The sequence below is a fragment of the Pinus tabuliformis genome, chromosome 3_2 (genome assembly GCF_031772625.1).
Source record: "Pinus tabuliformis cultivar Carrire ecotype Pingquan chromosome 3_2, CPIR1, whole genome shotgun sequence".
NCBI lineage: Eukaryota > Viridiplantae > Streptophyta > Pinopsida > Pinales > Pinaceae > Pinus > Pinus tabuliformis.
Window position 1 is genome coordinate 349,799,679 of NC_142302.1, and position 22,927 is coordinate 349,822,605.

General features: G+C 41.5%; 1 protein-coding gene across 2 annotated transcripts in view; it reads left to right on the top strand.

Annotated features, from left to right (window-relative positions):
• LOC149180910 (FAD/NAD(P)-binding oxidoreductase family protein) overlaps positions 1-22,927 on the top strand; it is a 443,523-nt gene that overhangs the window by 79,247 nt on the left and 341,349 nt on the right. For both annotated transcript variants that reach the window (XM_089416384.1, XM_089416383.1), the window contains exon 2: positions 11,717-11,940. In XM_089416384.1, the coding sequence (XP_089272510.1) occupies positions 11,717-11,940 (224 nt within the window). The remainder of the gene's footprint in view (positions 1-11,716; positions 11,941-22,927) is intronic.

Below are 22,927 nucleotides of genomic sequence, written 5' to 3' on the forward strand. Positions count from 1 at the left end.
ACTTTAAAAAAATAAATAGAATCAAAATTTACTATTTAGAAATTAGAATGTGATATGCTTGGTCTTGATTCTTGAATATTCAATGTTCATTGTTCATGTACAACTTACAAGCACATAAGAAAATAACTAAAGTCTAATCCTATTGATTTCCTCTGCCCCTCTTGCGAGAAAATACCACAGTTTTCCCTTTCCCTCTAGATGTAGATGCTGATGCTGGTGGAGTTGGCAGTGGTGTTTGCTATGCTCTAGAAGCTGAAGAACTAGAAGTAGGAGCTATAGGAGGTAGACCACGTCCTCTACTGGTGGCAAGGGTGGCTCGGGCAGGTGGTGTCAACTGGAAACATTACAATCTCCCAATCCTGAAATCCTGAAAAACTGATAAGTCTGCTGCATTTTGAATGAAATCTAAAAGTCTACTTTCTCCATATGAAATCTAATGAGGCCGCTCTCAAACATCCTGAGTCATTTCATGGTAATGTTAAAAATTTAAGTAAAAGGATGAAAATGAAGATTAAGGAGAATGTCACTTTTACTTTAAGAATTTAACATTACCATGAATAGCATATCAATACTAGGGCCTAGACTTGATCATTAAGCTGCCCCACTCAAAAATTATTTGTTTCTTTCAAAAAAATGGCATCTTATGCAGGCAACGTTTTCTATCAACAGAATAGGCGTTTTCCAGATGCAGGACACGACGAAAACCGGTGAATACGTTTTACATTTTACAGGACATGATGAAAAACGTTTTCGACACGTTTTAGGGCCGTTTTCGTGTCCGACATGTAAAATACGGGACACGGGACCTTGGAGGACGTGTCCTGTGACTTAGATAGCAAGTGGTATCTCACTCAGGTATAAAGGATGCAGGTGTTCTACCACTTGAATCTTCAGGTTCAACTTGGGAAGATCAACAGACATTGAGATGGTTGTCATCTCTACCCTCTATGGAAAGTTTGGTCTCACCTGTTCATGAAACAACAGGATGGATGTGATCCTTGCTTGTAGATGGATCTTGCCTATCATCATTGGATAAAGTGTTGTAGCTTGAGCTCCCCTATGATGTCAAATTATTCTTCTTTTAGATTCAAGATTGTTCAACAGATGAGTAGAGATGACATTTGACTTGATAATGACAAGACATTCGTGACAGGACATATTTTGCAGTCGGAAATTTTTCCCTATGTAATGTTCCAAACTAGGAAAAATAGTGCTATGCAAAGCAAATAATAAAAACAACACCATAAAATTGAAACATTCAGTGCACACCCATAAAAAGTCTAGGAATAACCAACAACTGAGCCATTTTATTATAATTTGGGAGAAAAGTACAATAATGTGGAAGTGGTGCACCTGGGCTTGCCTCAATGGCAAGCGTGATCAAGCCCAGGTGGTAATATGTCAAGCCCAGATGACACAAATAACTGTTGCAATGATGCCCTGCACTGCCCTTGTGAAACTGTGCTGTTTGCTGCAAATATGCTGCTGGAAACCCCACCTCCGGTGCTCAGAAAATTATGGGAAATTAACCCCGGTCTCTCCACCAAATACCCAGAATAACCCACAAAGGAATTGGCCAAATTTTGACCTCAGAATTTTTGCCCAAATTCCCCTTAGCTCATCTAGTTGTTGACTGAGTTGGGACCCTTGTTTGACCCCTTAGATCTTCCCATAAAATTCTATAACAATAGGAGTGTGATCCTTGCCCAAAACCCATAAAGGGTTTCCCTTGGTTCCAACCTTCAAAAATTGACCCTTCACAGCTTGTCCCTCCTCCAATTTCGAGTTTTGTTGCTATGACTAATCCTGTCAATATCTGCTCTCCCAACTCTAGCAATCCTCCTCAAATGGCACTCCAAGCGATCTCCTACTTCTCCCAACCAGCTCCAGCTCTACAATTTCTTCCTCCGACTCCCACGTGAGCCCAATGATGGCTCTCTGCATAGGTCCAGGTGACTATAAATCGAACTACTCCAATGCAACAACCTCCTGCTCCAAAACTCTCTCGGAAGGTTGATCCTCCACTGTAGCTTCAATGCACATACTCCCCCAGCAGTTGTTGCCTGAATGAACCCACTAGCAACACCTGCGTGTTCCCTTCTGCGTCCTCTAGAAACACGCACTAGCTGAGACAAATGTTGAATGATATGATCGTGAAACTCCACCGGTTCTCCTCCAAGGCAGTACGAATTGCCTTCCTAGGGTGGCACTCGAAGTCCACCAAAGCAAAGGTTGAGATCTCCGCTTGGAGACACTTGTGTGCTAAACATCACAGTAACCCGGCTAAGCAGCTCAAGCAACTAAGGTTGAGTTCAATATGTCAAAAGATAAGATATCCAAATGAGGAGAGCTACCTTCCTTATATAGATTTTAGGGAGCACTTTTCCCTCCATTTTCCCTCCATCGTGGGTCCCTCACATAACCATTGATTTCCCCTCCATGCAAATCGAACTAGGGAATGCGTATTCCCCTAGTATGGGTGGCCCCCACGTATACTTAACCACATCGAATTAACTTCTACTAAGTCTAGCCTCCTAATAAAATCGAATGGGCCCCCATCACCTCCAAAATTGGCCCCAAAATGTAGAAATTAATACTGTTCCAAAATAATTTAGGAAGGGACATGACACCCTAGCTGAGATGGAGTGTTAATTTGATATCTTAGGGATAAATTCCCTTCATTGGACAATTTTCTTCATTTAGAGAGAATTAAAATTGCCCCTGGAAGCACTCAATTTGGTTAAGGAAAAATGTATTTTTGAAGTGAAAACCCACAATGGCACAAAATTCAAGGTTGGCCTAAAAGGCTAATTAGCCCTCCTCCAATGCATATAAATACAAGTTAAGGCACACCTCATTTGGCATCACATCAACTCAACATATCTTCTCTCTCCTCTTCTCATTGGTTCGTACAACTCTGAAGATTGTAGTTGACTTCCCACGTGCGAGGGTCTTTGAGGTAGCTCTGAAATTTCTGCGTTGACTTTCTATTTGGGAGACTTTGACCAGCATTGACCTTGATGTTTTGGGCATATTTTGACTTCGATCTTTTGGGAGAAATTCTGTTTTGCTAAGCCGCATTATTTGGCACAAGAATCGAAGCATTCTGGGCACTTTGACCTGCATTAATTGCAGGCTTGACTGCAAACTTTGGCCATAGGGACTCTCTCTCTGTTGACCAGGTTTGACTGCTTGGATTGGGACTGTTTTGACCTCTGTTTGACTAGCATTGAAGGCCGAGTTTGTTGACTGTTGACCCAGCGCTTAGAGGATTGTTTTGACCGTTGACTTGGACTGGTTAGGGCACATTTCACTGTTGTCGACTTGGACAAAATTGCAAACTTTGACCGTTGACCAAAATTGACTTGAGGCTCATCATTGGTTGGATATTGGTTTGTCTATTTGGATAGTCAAAGGATTTGACTCATTGTAGGATCGAATTATTGTACTCTTTGTTGAACATTTTATTACAATCTAATAAGAAGAAGAATTTTAAAGGGTTTCCCACTTGTGGGGTTTTTCCCTGGTCTTTGACCAATCTTGGTGTCTCTTGTCATTGCTTCTAATTGTGTCTTATTGTATATTGCATTTACTGTTCTATCTGCAATTTATATTGATTACTAGAAGATTAAATTGATTGCTAATTGAAATTAAGAATTGGGCTAAAGTAATTGTAACAACATAGAACAATGGAAAAATTAACATTGTTGCTTCAATAGAAGAAGGGGAACCAAAGGTGCAGGAGGCAGAGAATGTATTAGAGACAAGAGAGTCTATATTGCTTAAGAAAGTGTTGTTGAAACTAGAAAAGGAAGTTGTTGAACTTTCTCAGAGGAAGGTGTTGTTTAGGACTGTTTGCTAAGTCTAAGGGAAATGTTGCAAGGTGGTGATTGATAGTGGCAACATAGACTACTCGGTGTCTATAAAAGTGGTGGAGAAGCTGAAATTGAAGAAGATGAACCATCCAGCACCTTATTGTTGAAATATGTAACTAGGTTTGATCTTCACAAATATGAAATGTACTCTTGATTCTTGTCTATTGTAAAAAGAAAGAAAAATTATTATTGTTATTTTTGTAGCATGGGTTTCATGCTCAAGGTCATTTTATTTATAGGTCAAGCACCCATTGAATGCTTCTAGGGTTTGTCAGAGTCAAGAAGTCAATAGTCATTGTCGTATGAAGAAGATCCCTTTGGGCATATTGTAACATGTCAAGAGAATTATTTTTCTATTTAATGTGTCAAAATACCCCTCCAAGACTAAGTCAGCTTGGAAGCTAAGAAGTTGGCCTTATTAGGGCATGTCATCCTCTTTGGAAGCCTATATATAGGAAAGAACTCAACCTCCTATGGACAATCACTCATTCCTCATCATCAAAGCAAAGAAGAGGCAGAAGAAAGGCAAGCGAAGAAGGATAGAAGGAAGAAGGATGAGGTTTTTGGGTTGATTCTATCTCTCTCTCACATGAGAAGATAAGGTTGAGGTTTTGCAGCTACAAGGTCAAAATTGTCAAGTTGCATAAAGAATGTCGAAATTGGTGGAAGAAAGGACTTTTAGGTCACCTACTAGCCCTACAAAGAAAATCAACCCAAGTGAAGGAGCAAGGAAGCCTTGGAAGCCTGAATTTCCCTCACACGTGTGGAAACAATAACTGTTGCAGGGGCCGAAAATTTCAAACCTGCAGTGGAGACCGAATGATCCAAAATCTTTTGCTTATAGATGTATTAAAGAATTACATGCATAAATTTTAGCTTAACATAGAAATTTAATGTGCACATGAGAGAAGAGGAGAAACACATAAAGCATGATAAAAGACAACAAGACTTGATAACGGAGTTTGTCTAACTTGGACTATGTCTTCGGGCCCTGCTCGATCAATGGGGAGGCCTTCATTCATTAAGTGGCATGAGAAAGAAGAGTACAAGCATCAGTTACAAAAAAGGAGTTTTATACCTCCATACTGAAAAATGGCCAAAAAATGCAGAACTCTGATGGAGAAACGGACAATGCCATTGCGTTCGTGGTGTCGAGAAATGCTGAAACCATATAAAATTTGTCAAAATTTGACAAAGTGAAAATTCGGCTCTCTTGCAAAATCTGCCTCGAAGTGTGTGCACTGCCTCCTTTACGTGGGCACACTGATGAACTGCATTTAATAAAAAAATTGTCGGTGGAAATCCCAAGCGTACTGTTTGTCGCGATGGTTAAATTGGTTAACCCATGTTTAATGTCATATTACATTTTTGGGAGGCGGGTCCGCGGGTCCCGGTGGCCCGCCTCCCCCCAACTCCAATGCGCCTGTTTTATGTGGGTGAGGTGGAGGGGTGGCGGGGTTGACAGCCCGCGCACCCCCACTATTATTGGTGCTCGGGTTGCGTGGTTCCCAGTGTGGCGGGGTCATGGCCACCCACCCCACGTTGTTTTGGTTAGGTGGTTTCGTGGGAGAGGCCCCCCTCCACGAATAACATTGTTTTGATACTGTTTGGGGTGGCGGGGTTGGTGGCCCGCCACCTTTTTTTATAATTTTTTTTGTTATTAAAAACATGACAATTTTGAAAAATCTGGATTTTGACCGAAGGAGTCGTTTTAACCAGGAGACAATTTCTCCCGGAATTTGGCCGGAGTTGGTTGGATTCCGTTTGCCGGAAAAAGTCCAAATTGTGTCTTCATTAACCCGACCCAGTCAGCAAAAGTCAAACCAACTTTGATTGCCTCTATCTTTCTCATCTGGACTTGGATTGGAGTGTCGTTCACACTGTTGGAGTCAGGGTGACAGGTACTTCAATCTGATGTCAAGTTGATCATCTTTACGCTACTTTGAATTTGAGCCTTTTCCATGTCACTGGTGTTTGGAGATTCACCTGGATCAATCCTCCCTACTGAGGAGCTTTTGGACCCCAAATCATTTACACTTAGCACACTGTTTGTGTCCTTTCAACCCACACTTTCGATCACCTGCACGCAAAACTAGTACATTTTTTTACAATCATGCACACCACACTTAACAACCCTTCCTTGCTAAGAGTTTATAGCACACACTCCTTGGCCAAGGTTACATAAAAAGTAATCAATACCTCAACTACTAGTAAAGAAAGGCCAAAATATCATTGTTGCGTTTTGAAGTGATAGGAAACACACCATCACTTTTACATTTACTTGCAACGTATGATTTACAATGGTGGCCATAACAAGCTACTACCTTAGAAAAACCAACTTAACAAAGTAGACCACTGTGAATGGGGTGGTTTCATTTGCTGAACATGATCACCTTTCGGCTCCTCTAGCAATATTTCCAGAGCATGGAGCATCAGACATGCGGTTAGTTGGTGTCCCTCTTTGTTGCAATGGCTACAACGGTTCTTTTTCCTCCAAACTTTCGGGGTTGCCTTGGGGCGCTTTCCCCTAGTGTCCCTCCGATAAGTGTTTATGGAGCCCTCACTATCACTGGACTATGAGGAGGGAATTTCATCGTCTGTCGTTGGGTGGTTACTAGCTGTATTGGAGCTTTCTCCCATTTCCTTTTTGGTGTATCCGAGTCCTGCACAATGCGACAATTCCTCGAATTCGATGGGGTTTACGATGCCAAGGCTCCTTCCCTAATACCCCATCTTCTTCAATAGTTTGGATCCAATCCCTGTAGTATGTTTTTCAAAAGCAGCGAATTCATCATCATGAAAGTCATATGAAATTGAGGAATCACTTTTTACCTCCGGATAGCGATGCTACAACTTTTCCAAAACCTCATCCTTGGCTTGCAATTGGCGTAGTAATTTTTGTTTTTCTTCACTTGCCTCCTGTAGAAGCCTCCTTAGCTCAGCGTTCTCTGCTTGGATGCGGTGGTTGATCTCCTCAAGTTCTTGGAGTCCTGCTGCAGGGAGCGCCCTTTTCATTATGTCTGTTGAAATCCTTGATTCATGGGCAGAATCAGACCCCAAATCTATGGGTCCTCCTGCTGCGATCCCAAGGGCTGCAAACTTCGTTTCATCGCCGGAATCAAACCCCAAGTCAATGGGCCTACCTCGTGCAAATCCTGCAGCTGCGACCTTCTCATCTTCCTCTGACTCGGAATCTTGGTTTTGTTGCACGGTGGTGACGACCTTCTGCTCCCCCTTTCTGTCATTCCTTTCAGGTCTCAGCTCAGGGTGCAACTTCTAGGGATTTTCTTCATCATGCCCCTCTTTCTCACAATGTGTACAAGAGGGCTTTGCTCCCCTTCTCTTGGCTGCTGCGACTTTCTTTTGGTGGTCATCCCGTTCAGGTGTTCCCCTGTGTTCCAGATGAATGGCCTTTATACTAGCCGAGTCAATGGTCGTAGGTTCAAACAATAATAATGAATGTCTAATGTAACTATGTAATGATCCAATATACTTAGTTACTACATCAAGTGAATCAAGTGCAATGCCCAAATTAAGTGCTTGTTTTCTAAAATCCTCGATAAAGCTTTGAACATCCTGACCTTTGCCTTGCCTTAAGTATTGCCAATCCATTAAGGCTTTTTGCTTATAACATAAGGGATAAAATTGTTCTTTTAATGCCGAAATGAAACTAGGCCATGAAGAAAGAAGATTACCCACACTTTTACTGCTTCGCAATTTGCTCTCCCACCAGACGAGAGAGGTGCCACTCAGTCGAAGAGAGGCCAACTGAATCTTTGCTTCATCCTCTTCGATCTGCTGAATCTTGCAGTAGATCTCAATCTGCCTAATCCAATTATTAAGCTTTTCTGCATTACTTTCAATGTTATACATGGGAAGATCAAATTTGACATCTAATTTAAAGAAAGGTTTCTTAGATGCACCCCTTGAATTTCTACGATGATGATGATGAGAGGAAGAAGAGCTTTCACTCATGGAAGGAGAAGGAGGGGATTCTTCTTCACCATTCCCATGCACTGAACCTTTTTCTTCTGCCTTTTTCCCTTCTGCTTTCTCTAGCCTTGAAAGCAACTGACCAACATTTTCTACCATTATATAGAAGGTTTTGTGGAAATTGAGCTCCTCTTCATAACGAGTCTCTTCATCTGCCATGTTTCTCCTTTGATGTGCACAGCGCATTTCGGGATCGAAAGACATTAGTTTCCCTTCGCCTGTTCGGAGCCTGTTTCTTGTTAGCATACAAACATGCAATTCACATCTAAAAAGACCTGCTCTGATACCACTTGATCCAAGATCTTTTGCTTATAGATGTATTAAAGAATTACATGCATAAATTGTAGCTTAACATAGAAATTTAATGTGCACATGAAAGAAGAGGAGAAACACATAAAGCATGAAAAAAGACAACAAGACTTGATAATGGAGTTCGTCCGACTTGAACTACATCTCCGGGCCCTGCTCGATCAATGGGGAGGCCTTCATTCATTAAGTGGCATGAGAAAGAAGAGTACAAGCATCAGTTACAAAAAAGGAGTTTTATACCTCCATACTAAAAAATGGCCAAAAAATGCAAAACTTTGATGGAGAAACGGATAGTGCCATTGTGTTCGTGGCATCGAGAAATGCTGAAACCATATAAAATTTGTCAAAATCTGACAAAGTGAAAATTCGGCCCTCCTACAAAAATCTGCCTCGAACTGCGTGCACTGCCTCCTCTGCCTGGGCGCACTGATGAACTACGTTTAATAAAAAAATTGTGGGCAGAAATCCCAGGTGGACCGTTTGGCGCGATGGTTAAATTGGAAATTTATTGAGGAGGGGTCGGGGGATCAAATCCCGCCCCTCCCCATTTAACCCATGTTTAATGTCATATTACATTTTTGGAGGTGGGTCCGCCGGTCCCGGTGGCCCGCTCCCCCCCAACTCTGTTGTGCTTGTTTTATGTGGGTGAGGTGGAGGGGCGGCGGGGTTGACAGCGCGCACCCCCCACTATTATCGGTGCTCCCGTTGCTTGGTTCCCAGGGTGGCGGGGTCATGGTTGCCCACCGCACGTTGTTTTGGTTAGGTGGTTCCATGGGAGGGGCCGGGGGTTGTGGCCCAACCCTCCACGAATAACATTGTTTTGATACTATTTGGGGTGGCGGGGTTGGTGGCCCGCCATCCTTTTTTTATAATTTTTTTTGTTATTAAATACAACATGACAATTTTGAAAAATCTGGATTTTGATTGAAGAAGTCGTTTTAACCAGGGAATCTGGTCGGAGTTGGCTGGATTCCGTCTGCCGGAAAAATTCCAAATTGTCTTCATTAACCCTGCCCAGTCAGCAAAAGTCAACCCAACTTTGACTGCCTCTATCTTCCTCATCCGGACTCGGTTTGGAGTGTCGTTCGCATCGTTGGAGTCAGTGTGACGGGTACCGATCTGATGTCAAGTTAATCATCTTTCTGCCACTTCGAATTTTGAGCCTTTTCCATGCCATTGGTGTCTGGAGATCCACTTGGATCACCGAAATTTTGTAGTTGGGGGCTGAAATTGTGCAGGTGGAAGATATTTCACTAGGTTTGACTTGGATAGAAGAAGCACATCATCAAGAAGGTCTGGCTTGGTCTTAGAAGGGTATTGGTCTTGGTCTAGAGGTCTTGGAATTCGTCATTTGAAGAATCTATAAGAAGAGAAGAGATTTGCGCATTTTCCTCTCAAGAGGAGAGGTTTTGGCCTTGGCTTGTAGCTTATATCCTGTGTTCTTGTGTACTATTGATATTCATGTTTTTGGTAGCTGTTTGATGATAAGAACAACATAATAATAAGTGAAGAAGCTAATAATCAAGAAAAAGTAAAAATACATCACAAGCAGTTATCAAGTATAAGAGAAATCACCCTAATTATAGCCCTATTGATTTCTCAACATGGTATCAGAGCTAAGGTTGACAAAGGGCATGATGAAGATCACTACATCTCTGAAGAAGTCATTGAAGCAGTTTTCTATGATGGCAAGTCATCTCAAGCAAGGCATCAAAGCATTTTGGAATCTCCTATTATCTATCAAGAATCATATGACCAAGACTTCTACTACAAAGGACAAAGGGTTATTCTCAGCACTTACAGGTACATTTGAAGATGAAAATATATGGGTAATTGACAGTGGAGCATCCAGACATATGACAGGTGAGCACAAACAACTAAAGACCCTATCAAGAGGAAAATCTTCCTACTCTGTTGAACTTGGAGACAAAAAGAGCTATCCTGTAAGAGGAATTGGATCAATTCGCTAGAGCTATGGAGGAAACATACATCTCAACAACATTCAATTCTTACCAGATTTGCAAAACAATTTACTTTCTATTTCATGTCTAGAAGATAAGGGAGATAGGGTTGCTTTTATAGATGGAAAAGTTATCGTATGGGATGAAGGCTCCCGCATCAACAATGCAAATATTATTGCTATTTGTGAAGGAAGGCTCTACAGGTTGCTTACACCTCTCTCTCAAGCCTTGGTTCACATTGAAGTCAGCCCATTTGAGCTTTGGCATAGAAGGTTTGGACACCTTCATTACAAAATCATACCAACTCTAAACACAATGGTGAATGGCACCCTTGAACTAAAGAAGGATCATGAAGGAGTTTGCAAGGGATGTGCATTAGGTAAAAATGTTAACCATTTGGAAGAAATACTTCAAGATCAAAATAAATCTTGGAACGAAAGAATCGCTCAATTGAAGAAAGTGTTAGAGCTACATTCTATGATCAATATTTACCTCAATTTCTATGGGGTGAAGTATCCAAAACAACTGTCTACATTCAAAATCGAAGTACTCACAGATCACTTGACAACATGAATCTTGAAGAAGCATTCACTGGGAAGAAACCATGTGTATAACATCTCCGGATATTTTGTTGTCCTGTCTACATTCACATTCCAAAATATAAAAGAACGAAGTTGGATCCTACAAGCATGAAAGGCATATTTTTTGGCTATAGTAACACTTCAAAGGCATATAGGATCTACATAAAGGAGGGGCACCAAATTGAAGTAAGCCGAGATGTGATCTTTGATGAAAGCATTGCATATAAGAAGTCTAAAGATCTCCCGATTGATTCCGATGATGAAAAAATACCTATACTTGAAGAATGTTCTAGGGAAGAAGAGGATTCCCATCATGAAGAAAGAGGTCCCAGTACTAAGTACTGCCTTATACTCCACTGCATGTTGAAAGTTTTTGTGGCTATGCCATGTTCCCAATTGAGATGTGGCACTTTCATAGTTTCCATTTGCAGCAAAGAATATATGATGCAGTTTGGCTATCACACACCTGAGGTCAGGAATGTGAACCTAGGGATTCCTTTGGTCCACTTTATTTCAGTACAAACCTGAAACTGTATTGTGATGTTGTAGTCGTGGTATCCCAAAAATTCTACTGACAGCTTTATAACAGGATAATTACTTTATTTTCACCTCACAGTCTAGAGTGAAAGAGAGTTTTTCTGACACCTCATTAAGTTACATAAGGTTTTGGTTAGAGTTTTCAGGTTTCATGAGTAGAAAAAGACAGATTGCAGTTGTTTAGGGGCTGATCATTTGTTGATATGAAGGTTTTAAGATGAAATGAGATAGCCCTCTCAATTTTCTTTTCAATGTAAAACAGTTTTATTCTAAAGCACATGATATAGTATGGTAAAAGCTTCTTTTGAAGTGTTTGATGGAACATGGAACCAAGAAACTGAAAAGCTGAATTTGTAAGTGTGTGTGTGTAGATACTGCAGGTTTTCTTGTTCGAAAATCACATGGAATTTTTATACCTTGAAGAATCCCTTTATTTTAGCTGATTGAACTCAATTTTCAGGAAAGAATGAGGCAGATATTGTGGTAATTGGAAGTGGAATTGGAGGACTTTGTGCTGCGAGCCTTCTGGCTAGATATGGGCAAGATGTTTTGGTGTTAGAAAGTCATGACTTACCTGGAGGAGCAGCACATTCATTTGAAATCAAGGGCTATAAATTTGACTCAGGGCCATCCCTGTTTTCTGGCCTTTCATCCAGAGGACCCCAAGCCAATCCTCTTTCTCAGGTGATCCTCAATAATATGATTATTTCTAATTGTGTTACATGTATATCTTCCAATATGTGTAGGATTTTGAGCTTAATGAGGGGTATGGGGATCCATTTTTGTTGATGTTTGACAACAAGTTCCTTTTTTCTTTTTCTTTTATCAATATAAAACAGGTTTGTAAGTAGGATAACTTATGGATGGTCTTCTGATGCCTTAACTGCCTTTGCCATGTCTGACTGCTGCCATTTGCTTCTTTAGCATTCAGTAGAAGTTGAAGTTGCTCAATAGTTTAAATTTTAATGCACTACTGTGGGCTATCTGGGAATGAACTTCAACACCAGTTCTATAAAAGGGACATGACCACCTAAATCCCATTTCTCTATATTGGTTGAATGCAGCATCCCAACGAGAATTTGTTTAGATGAATATAGTAATGCTCAATGTGCTCAGTGTCAGTATGCATTGGAACTATTAGAACTGAACTTTAGGACTTGCAAAACATTGCTTTGGAGACAGTTTTGGTATAAATATGCAGTCTCTTTTCCTGATAGTTGAATGTCGATTCTTATGCTTAACTTGAAAATTTGTTTGAGGCCTGTTACCCACCTTCAGTGGGTGACCCCATAAAAGAATTTTTCTCTTAGATTTGTCTTCAGCTAGCAGCTAGGAGCCCCTGACAACCACAAGTGTAGCCGATATATTCTGCCAGTTGATCTCCGCTCCCTGAGCCCATCATATGTCCTCTTGCCCATCTGTCGAGAGCTTATGTTTGGAGGTGGGCCATCCAATCCTAAAAGTATGTTTTTCATTATACAATTGGGTGCTTATACTTGTTTTTCCATGGGCACATTGGGTATGGATTATTGAGTGACTTGGAAGAGGGAATGGTTTTGGCAGTAGTTTTGTTCATGCACCTTAAATGGGGGGTTAATCCTCAACCCTAGCCCTGTGGGGTCTTTCAATTGGCTTATAGCTTCAGGATGGGAACTAATTGGGAAACCCCGATTTTGGTAGCTTGGTCCCATTTTTCCATTTCATATTTTTCACTCCCCTTCGCACATTACGAGCCCTATTTCGTCATCTTCCCTCTTTGGGTCCACAAGGCTCTGTACACCCCCTCCCCTTGTCCCCATGCTTGGGTCAGGGCTAGAAATGTTGCCTCGGAGGTTGATGCAACTAAAAAAAAGATAAAAGCATGTCATGGCCACATACAAAAGAAAATAATATCACAAAATGCAAAAGAGGGCTGGGACATTATATTTGCATGTGGGAAAAAGCCAAATATGAGCTTTACCCCTTCATTATGGCCATCACCCTGGTTCCTAGATCCCCATGAGTGTCCCCTGCATAATTAAGGAACTCATGCATGTCCCAACCCTTGGTGGGCGATGAACTGCAGGGATGTTTATATCATACACAACATGCTCTCATCTCCTGGAGCCCCAAGCAATATAATAAAGAAAAATCAAGAAAAGGAAAAGGAAAATAAAAAAGGGTGGAAAAACAAAGGTCAGGGTAACTCATGTATTACGATTACTCCCTCCTACATCTATACACTCAAATATGTGGACATCCCTCATCATTACAACTTTCAACCCAAGACATTTGGCTTTGAGACCCCTGTGTCCCTATCCACCTCATTATTATTCAGATGGCCTCTATCACTTGAAGGATGTATTTTGGACAAGTCTTTCCCTTTAGGGGCTGGGAGCACCTAATAGAGTTGTTTATTAGCCACTCCTACCTAGGGAGGTAACACTATTACATACTCAAAGCCCCAAATTTGGAAGGGAAGCTCATTATGAAGTCCCATTTTTTCCCTTGATCTGTGTAAATTCTATCACTGCAACATCTGATCTACTTTTCCTACTTATTCTTCAATAAGTTATTTATGAAATTCCTCCAATAAACATTAAAATAAATTCTGCTGCAGATATCACACCGTAATACAGAAACAAACACATGTACAAGAATCAACACATTGACACAGATATTTTGGAAAATAGTGCCCGGAAAAACCCAATGTGGGAAAACCGGTGCATCAAGGGAGGATTTTATTATTCAACAATTCTTCGGTACAACAGGGTGCCAAATTGGCATACCCATAGAGAGAAAAATTCTACAAGACTTCTCCTAGTCCCATCGTCAGCTTGGCTGACCTTTGCGTGGCTCCCAGACACTCTACGTCAACCACTGCTTGACTACATCAACCCTGGGCCTCTCTGCGTCACCCACGCATGCCCTCTAGTGACTATGCAGTCTCTTGCTGCCTCTGGGTCTGCCCAAAATGCCCTGCGTCTGCTTCTCCTGCCTCAACGCTGGTCTCCAGTGGTTGATCCCTTCTCTCTGTTCTGTACTCACTGCCTCCTGACTGCTCACTAGACCACTAGTTCGAATTTTTTAGCTAACCCCGCTCCAGAAATTGAACTGACTGGTCTCCCTTAGTGTGTCCTCCAAGTGACCCTCAAGCCTCCTCTTATACTTTTCTCGTTGACAAATCAACGACGGAGATTAAGTCCCTAATCAACGACTAAGATTAACTTTGGTTTGATCCATGACTTTTGGACTCTTCTAACACAATTTTATATTAATTCACATTAATATTTTATTTTTCCTAAGTTTAGACCTAGTGACTCCATTAAAAATATTAATTATTTTAATATCTCCCAAATTGTTTAGAATCTGCCCAAACCATTTTTGGGTATTGGAGATCTCATGTGCTTTAGCCTCTCCTCCAATTTTTGTGGCTAGAGGACATCTGATGCTACCCCAAATCAACACTCCCTCTTAGCGAGAACTATGCTCTAGTAATACTCCTCATTGAGTATCACCTTGATCATTCGGCATCGGTCCCTGTGCTGATGCTAAGCCTCCCTGCCCAACATCCTCTGCGCTGCTGCATCTTGTACTACTGCCCATGGCTTTGCTACTGCCACTGCTGCATTTGTATGACAACTCCCTCTGCATTTGTGCTACCGGTCCTTTCTCCCAACACTGCATCCGCACTACAACTCCCTCTGCATCCACGCTGTTATCACTCCCATTTTTTCTATTGAAACGGGTTCTTTACCATCCCCATCTTTTCCCTAAAGTAGTCAAACTTTGTCCTTCCAAGGGCCTTGGTGAGGATGTCTGCCACCTGTTCTCTTGTAGGAGTGTAGCTCAACTGTATAGCTCATTGTTGGACACAGTCCCTGACAAAGTGACACCGGATATCAATATGCTTCGACCTATCATGAAACACTGGATTCTCAGAGATCTTGATGCAACTCTGATTATCGCACATGATCCTGGTCGCCTCCATATTCCTTTTGAATAGGTTCACAAGCAGTTTTCTAAGCCATATGGCCTCACACGAAGTTGTTCTTGCCGCCATATATTCGGCCTTAGATGAGCTCAAAGCCATGGATTTTTGTTTCCTACTGCACCAGGAGGTCATTCTTGATCCAATGTTGAAATAGTACCCAGAGGTACTTTTCTGATCCACTGAACTTCACGCCCAATCTGCATCAGTAAATCCATTCAATCTGATATCCTTACTCCTCGTGTACAAGAGTCCATAATCGACTGTTCCCTGTAAATACCTGAGAACATGTTTGGTTGTTGCCTAGTGCGCCCTCTTTGGTTCCACCATGAACTGACTGAGGGTGTTGACAGCGTAGCAAATGTCTGGCCTGGTATTGACCAGATACATCAGGGACCCTATGAGCTGCCTGTATAAGGTGGGATCAACATCCTTGTCTTTTGATGCATCAATCTTCTTCTAGTTGGTGATCATTGGAGTAGCCATGGGTCTACAGTCCTCCATCCTAAATCTCTTCAGGATTTCTGTAGCATATCTCCCTTGCCCAAGGAAGATCTCTCCCTTTTGCTGCCAAACTTCCAACCCTAGGAAATAATGCATTCGTCCCAAATCCTTCATATCAAATTCTATGGCTAGATTCTTCTTGCAGTCCCCGATGAGCTTGGATGATCCTGTCAAAAAGAGATCATCCACATACAATACTAAGATTAGCGGCTCATTCTCTACAACCAGATAGTAGAGATTTGGATTTGCATCACTCTTGACAAATCCCATCTTCTGCAAGTAGCCATCGATTCGACCATACCATGCTCTAGGTGCCTGTTTCAACCCATACAAGGCTTTCTTCAACCTGCATACATGAGACTTCTTCTCATGTGTCTCAAAGCCCTCTAGTTGTTCAATGTATACCTTTTCTAGCTCGGGTGTTTGATGTATACCTTCTCCTTGATGAAGTAGACGTCATAGCCCTTGCCTTGAAGTTGCGACACGGAAAGTATGTTCATTCCCAATCCTAGTACATGCAGCACATTTGTAGCACGGAACCGTTCTCCCGATTTTGTTTGAAAAACTATGGTACTCTTCCCTACTGGAGTACATTTTGCCTTGTTCCCCATGGTGATCTGAAAGTTCATCTTCTCTTCTCTATATTCTGAGAAACATTCCCTGATTCCCTTCATATGCCACGAGGCTCCACTGTCTATATACCACACTTCTGATGATGTAGAACTAGTCATACAAGCCACTTCTTCTTCCAGCCTGGAAGCCAAAATAGAGAAATGAAAGTCTCTTTCTCTTGTGCTATCTTCTGAAAATCTGTGTGAGTCCCCTGACGTGGATGCCTCTGCATCATGGTCTCGACCCATAACTGATTTTCCCTTCTTGTCTTTGATTACTCCCTCTGATACCATGTGTAAATTTTATCACTGCAACATTTGATTTACTTTTCCTACTTATTCTTCAATAAGTTATTTATGAAATTCCTTCAATAAACATTAAAATAAATTCTGCCGCAGATATGACACTGTAATACAGAAACAAACACATGTACAAGAATCAACACATTGACAGATATTTTGGACAATAGTCCCCGGAAAAACCCAATGTGGGAAAACTCGTGCAGCAAGGGAGGATTTTATTATTCATCAATTCTTCAGTACAACAAGGTGCCAAACTGGCTTACCCACAGATGGATTTCCTTTGGATGCTGTTGCGGATGGCTTCCTGGACGATGATCATGTTGTCTATAATTTGCCACTTGGGGACAAAACCGCCCTGGGTTTCCGAAATGATTTCAGGAAGAACTCTCTTAATTCTATTTGCAAGGATTTTTGTAAGGATTTTGTAAGAGGAATTACAAAGAGATATTGGTCTAAATCTGTTGAAGGTAGTTGGGTTGGCCTCTTTAGGAATAAGTGCCAAATATGAAGATTTTGTATTTCCTCCCATTTTTTTTTTTGAAAACATTTCTTGCCATTCTCATGAAATCTTTTTTAATGATATTCCAGTGTTGTCTATAGAAAGCAATTGTAAACCCATCGGGCCCCGAAGTCTTATTAGGGTGAAGACTCCAAATTGCTTCCATCACTTCTTCTTCAGAAATATCTTTATTTATTTTTGAATTTTGCTCATCACTATTTTTTTTTTGTATGTGCTATAAAAAATCTTCATTGTCTACTTGTTGTTCATTTGCTGTTAATAACTCTTTGAAGTGATTATGAGCTACCATTTTGAATTCCTCTACTCCCTTAATCTCTTGCCCATCCACTTTGATTTGATCTATCTGATTTCTGACAGGTCTGATTTTCATTGAATTATGAAAAAAAAAGTGTTTTTGTCCCCTAAATTCAGCCATAAACATCTGGAATTCATTCTGACCTCTTCTTCTTCTTTTCTATTTTGCCTGTATATTTCCCAAAATAATAATTTTTCTTGCATGTAGTCCTCTTTGTTTTCCTTTTCTTTTTGTATGTTGTCCATTCTTTTTTGCAATTCTATTTTCCTTGCTTTGTTTCGAATGTCGTTCCCTCTTGCCCATATTTTTAAATTCATCCTTAAATTTTTTAACTTTGTTTCCCACACATAGTGAGGGGATCCTATGGTGCTTTTTGACCATCCCTCTTTGATTTGATTTCTAAATTATTTACTGTTGTCCCAGCTCGAATTATATCTGAATGACAGCGGGCCTTGGTTCTCAAAATTTCCCATACTGATTACTACAGGCTTGTGGTCTGAGGCAGTTGTGTGAATGATCTTGGTTTTCACCAAGGTAAAATCAGTGACTATATTTTCTTGGACTAAGATTCTGTCCAGCGCTTCCTTAATATTACTCTTGCCTATTCTTTTGTTGCTCCGTGTATATTTCCCATTACTTGGAGAGATGTCGATTAACTTGTATTGCTTCATTATTTCTTCTAGAGCTTCTCTTGAACGGATCTGCATGGAAAATCCCTCCGAATTTTTCCTCTGTGTTTCTTATCAAATTTAGATCCCCTCTAAGAATTGTTTTCCAGTTTTGTCTTTCTGTTAATTCTTCTTTTATCGAATTCCAACAATGTTGTTTGTCTTTGTAGTGATTTGGGGCATATACATTTATGATACTATATATTTCCTTTGTATTGAGATCTTTTAAATATGTTTTGATCCAATGTTTGTTGATTTTTTGACTTGTCAGTTCCCATTTTCTTTTTACCCATAATGTACATATTCCTGCTGATCTTCCTGTTGCCTCTAGCACTATTCCTCATAGTTTCTTAACTTTTGTATCAGTTTTCTATTTTCTTGACTGCTTGTTTTGGTCTCCTGGATCATGAGAATGTCCGGCACTTCTTTGATTAGTATGTCTCTAGCTGCATTTGCTTTAAAGGGAGTGCCAAGGCCACGACAGTTCCAAGAGACCACTATCATTATTTACTGGTTTGGTGGTGAGCAATGCCCTTCCCTCTTTGCTGATTTTTCTCGTTATTTCCTGAATTTTTCCCAAGAAAGGATTCCATTGGTTGCTGAGTTCCTAAGGCCATCTCTTTGGCCGCTGCCTCATCCCTTATTTCCTTATTAGATTTTCTGCCCACTTTTTTTATGTTCATTGGTTTGGGGGTTTTCTTTAGCTTGATTTCTAGTTAAAATACAGTCCATTGAGGGAGGGGGAAGAGGGGAGCATGGGATTGAAGGAGTGGGGGAAAGAGCGATGGGGTTAAGGGAATGAGATGAGGATCTGGGAGATGAAGGGTCTTCTCCCAAAGGCCCAAATGGTTTCGGGGTTGTGAAGGGTGAAGGGATAGCAATGGAAGGTGATTGAGTGGTGGTTTCATTTGGTTCCTGTGGCTGTGATACAATTGATATGGGTTGCTTGTTGGTGGATTTTTTCCTGTTTACTTGCTCCCAAGTATTTTCTTATTCCTCAACATTTTCACTTTATTTTTTTTAGGATATCTATTTGCAAAATGACCATACTCGTGACATACCTTGCATTTGAATGGGATCTGCTCATAGTCCAGCTGCTGTATGTGCGTCCATTGGTTGACCTTTATCTTTATTGCTTCTGGTAGTTCCCTTTCCGAGATCCACTTCCACGCATATTCTGGCACATGCATGGATGTTGTCCTTTGGTTCGCATTTGTCTATATACTTGCCCACTGCGTTTCCTATGGCTTTCACAAATTCGTATTCCCAGCAGTGTAACGGGAGATGGAGGAGTCTGACCCATACTGGAACTGCACTTGGCACGTCCATTTCCGGATCGAAGTCTGGGGTCCAGCAGTTTAGATATAGTCCTTTGGAGTCCATGAAGTATGGACCATTTCTGAAGATCAGATCTTTGTCTTTCTTAGTTTTGAAAAGGAAGGTAAAGTATCCCCTTTCACAAAACCTTATAGCTATTTCCCATGGATGGTTGAGCTCCAGTTTCTATCAACCCATTTTTGTACAGATTTGGGAGACGACCATAAACCCGTAAGCTATCCCACAAGTCTGTGTTCCGCCAAAGATAAGGCTGCTCTACGAGGGAGAGCAGGAGGGAGAGAAATCTCTAGAATATCCTCAAGCTTCTTAACAAACTTATTTATTGTTGGCCTGTTCCTTGGAGCTCCAGTCGCTGCAATAAGGGAGGCGAAAGCTTCTTCGTTTTCTTCATTTCCTTTATGCCTGTTTGGTAGAGGATCACCCTCCTCTGAGGGATCCATGATCAGTGAGAGCCCAGCAGCAGGAGGCTGATGAGGAAGGACTGCGTATCAGGGAGCCCGCAAGGTCAAAAACGCGTGCGCAGCTCCTCCAGTCTTCGCTCGGTGACATGCGACTTTTAGTATAGAATAAACTTTTCCTAAGTTTAGACTTAGGAACCCATTAAAAATATTAATTATTTTAATAACTCCTCATCTGGATGGAATTCCCCAAAATGATTTCTAGGTCTTGGAGATCTCATGTGCTTTAGCCTCTCCACCAATTTTCATGGCTAGATCACATCCAATACTACCACAAATCAACATTCCCTCTTAGCGAGGAATGTGCTCTAGTAATGCTCCACCATTGAACATCACATTAATCCTTCCACACCGGTGCCTGTGTTGATGTTGGGCCTGTTGCCCTACATCCTGTTGATTTGGGGTAGCATCGAATGTGATCTAGCCACGAAATTTGGTGGAGAGGTTGGGGTACATGAGATCTCCAATACCTAGAAAGGGTTTGGGCAGATTCTAAACAGTTTGGGAGATATTAAAATAATTAATATTTTTAATGGAGTCCCTAATTCTAAACTTAGGGAAATTAAAATATTAATGTGAATTAATATAAAACTGTGTTAGAATGGTCCAAAAGTCATGGATCAAGCTAGATCTAATCTTAGCCGTTGATTAGGGACTTAATCTTGGCTGTTGATAAGTCAACGAGAAAAGTATAAGAGGGGGGCTTGAGGGTCACTTGGAGATCACACCAGATTAGTCATTCTATTCTCTATAGCAGGGTTTGCTAAGAAAGATAGAATCAGTGATCGAAGTTGCAGCTGAGGGGAAGTGAGTACAAAGAGACAGAGAGGTAGAGATAGTGCCAGGAGATCAGCGCCGGATCTAGAGAGAGTGATACAGTAGCAGCCAGGGCTCACGCAAGGCCACACAGAGGCAGCCAGGAGCTACGTAGTGCTTTAGAGAGGCCAGCGCAGCTGACATAGAGGGCCAGAAGGCTGCCGCAAAGCCTCTTGAGGCTAACATAGGCCTATTCAGGGTGACGTAGGGCTCGCGCTGGGCAGAGAGAGGCTAACACAGTCCAGAGAGGGAGACACTGGGGTTTCTAGGGCAAATTGGATCTAAGGAGCTGCCGGAGGGTTTATCCAGGGTTTCAGCCGATACATATATCTCAGACTGAGAGCTACTACTGCCAAGGGAATTATCTGTTGGGTAAGTCGAATTTGGCACCCAGATTGTATTCTGAAACTGCTTAATAAGAAAAACCTCAAATAGTTGCATCGATTTTCCCACATTGGGTTTTTCCGGGGACATTGGTCCAAAAATAATGATTCCATTTTGTGTGCTTGTTTCTGTTTCCTTCAGTTGATGATCTGTAACATGTTGAGCATGCACTAGTGTTTATTTTCAGTATTTTATTGGTAAATAACTTGTTAAGTTACAGAACAAGTAGGTAGGAATAAATCAGTGAAGTGCATGGAGGGTTTCTAACTAGTAGACTTAGAAACTTCAACACATCCACTACACTGCTGCCCATGGCTCTGCCACTGCCACTACTACATCTGTACTGCAACTCCTTCTGCATCCGTGCTGCTGTTGGTCCTTCCTCCCAACACCGCATCTGCATTGCAACTCTCTCTCAAACGCTGCATCATGCTGCCCATAGCACAAGTAATTGTTGCACTGCAACACCTGACACTTATCCATTTCTGCTACTGAAATGGATTCTTTACCATCCCCATCTTCTCCCTGAAATAAACGAACTTTGTTCTTCCAAGGGCCTTGGTAAGGATGTCCGCCACCTGTTCTCCTGTAGGAGTGTAGCTCAACTGTACAACTCCTCGTTGGACATAGTCTCTGACAAAGTGACACCGGATATCAATGTGCTTCGACCGATCATGAAATACTGGATACTCAGATAGCTTGATGCAACTTTGGTTATCACACATGATCATGGTCGCCTCCATCCTTCTTCTGAATAGGTTCACAAGCAGTGTTCTAAGCCATACGACCTTGCACGAAGTTGTGCTTGCAGCCATATATTCTACCTCAGCTGAGCTCAGAGCTATAGACTTCTGTTTCCTACTGCACCAGGAGGTCATTCCTGATCCAATGTTGAAACAGTACCCAGATGTACTTTGCCAATCTACTGAAATTCCAGCCCAATCTGCATCAGTGAATCCACTCAATCCGATATCCTTACTCCTAGTTTACAAGAGTCCATAATCGACTGTTCCCTGTATATATTTGAGAACATGTTTGGCTGCTGCCCAGTGCGCCCTCTTCGACTCCACCATGAACTGACTGAAGGTGTTGACAGCGTAACAAATGTTTGGCCTGGTATTGACCAGATACATCAAGGACCCTATAAGTTGCCTGTATAAGGTGGGATCAACATCCTTGTCTTTTGATGCATCAATTTTCTTTGAGTTGGTGATCATTGGAGTAGCCATGGGTCTACAATCCTCCATCCTGAATCTCTTCAGAATTTCTGTAGCATATCTCCCTTGTCCAAGGAAGATTTCCCCCTTTTGCTTCCAAACATCCAACCCTAGGAAATAACACATCTGTCCCAAATCCTTCGTGTCGAATTCTGTGGCTATATTCTTGTAGTCCTCGATGAGCCTGGATGATCCTGTCAGGAAGAGATCATCCACATATAATACTAGGACTAGAGGCTCATTCTCTACAATCAGATAGTAGATATTGGGATTTGCATCACTCTTGACGAACCCCATCTTCTGCAAGTAGCCATCAAATTCGACCATACCATGCTCTAGGTGCCTGTTTGAGCCCATACAAGGTTTTCTTTAATCTGCATACATGAGATTTCTTCTCATGTGTCTCAAAGCCTTCTGGCTGTTCAATGTATACTTCCTCTTCTATCACCCCATTCAAGAATGTCGTTTTGACATCCATCTGATGAATCTCCCACCCCATCTGTGCTGCAAGAGATATCATGGTTCTAATAGATGTATACTTGGCTACTGGGGCGAAGGTCTCTTCGTAGTCTATTCTTTCCTTCTGA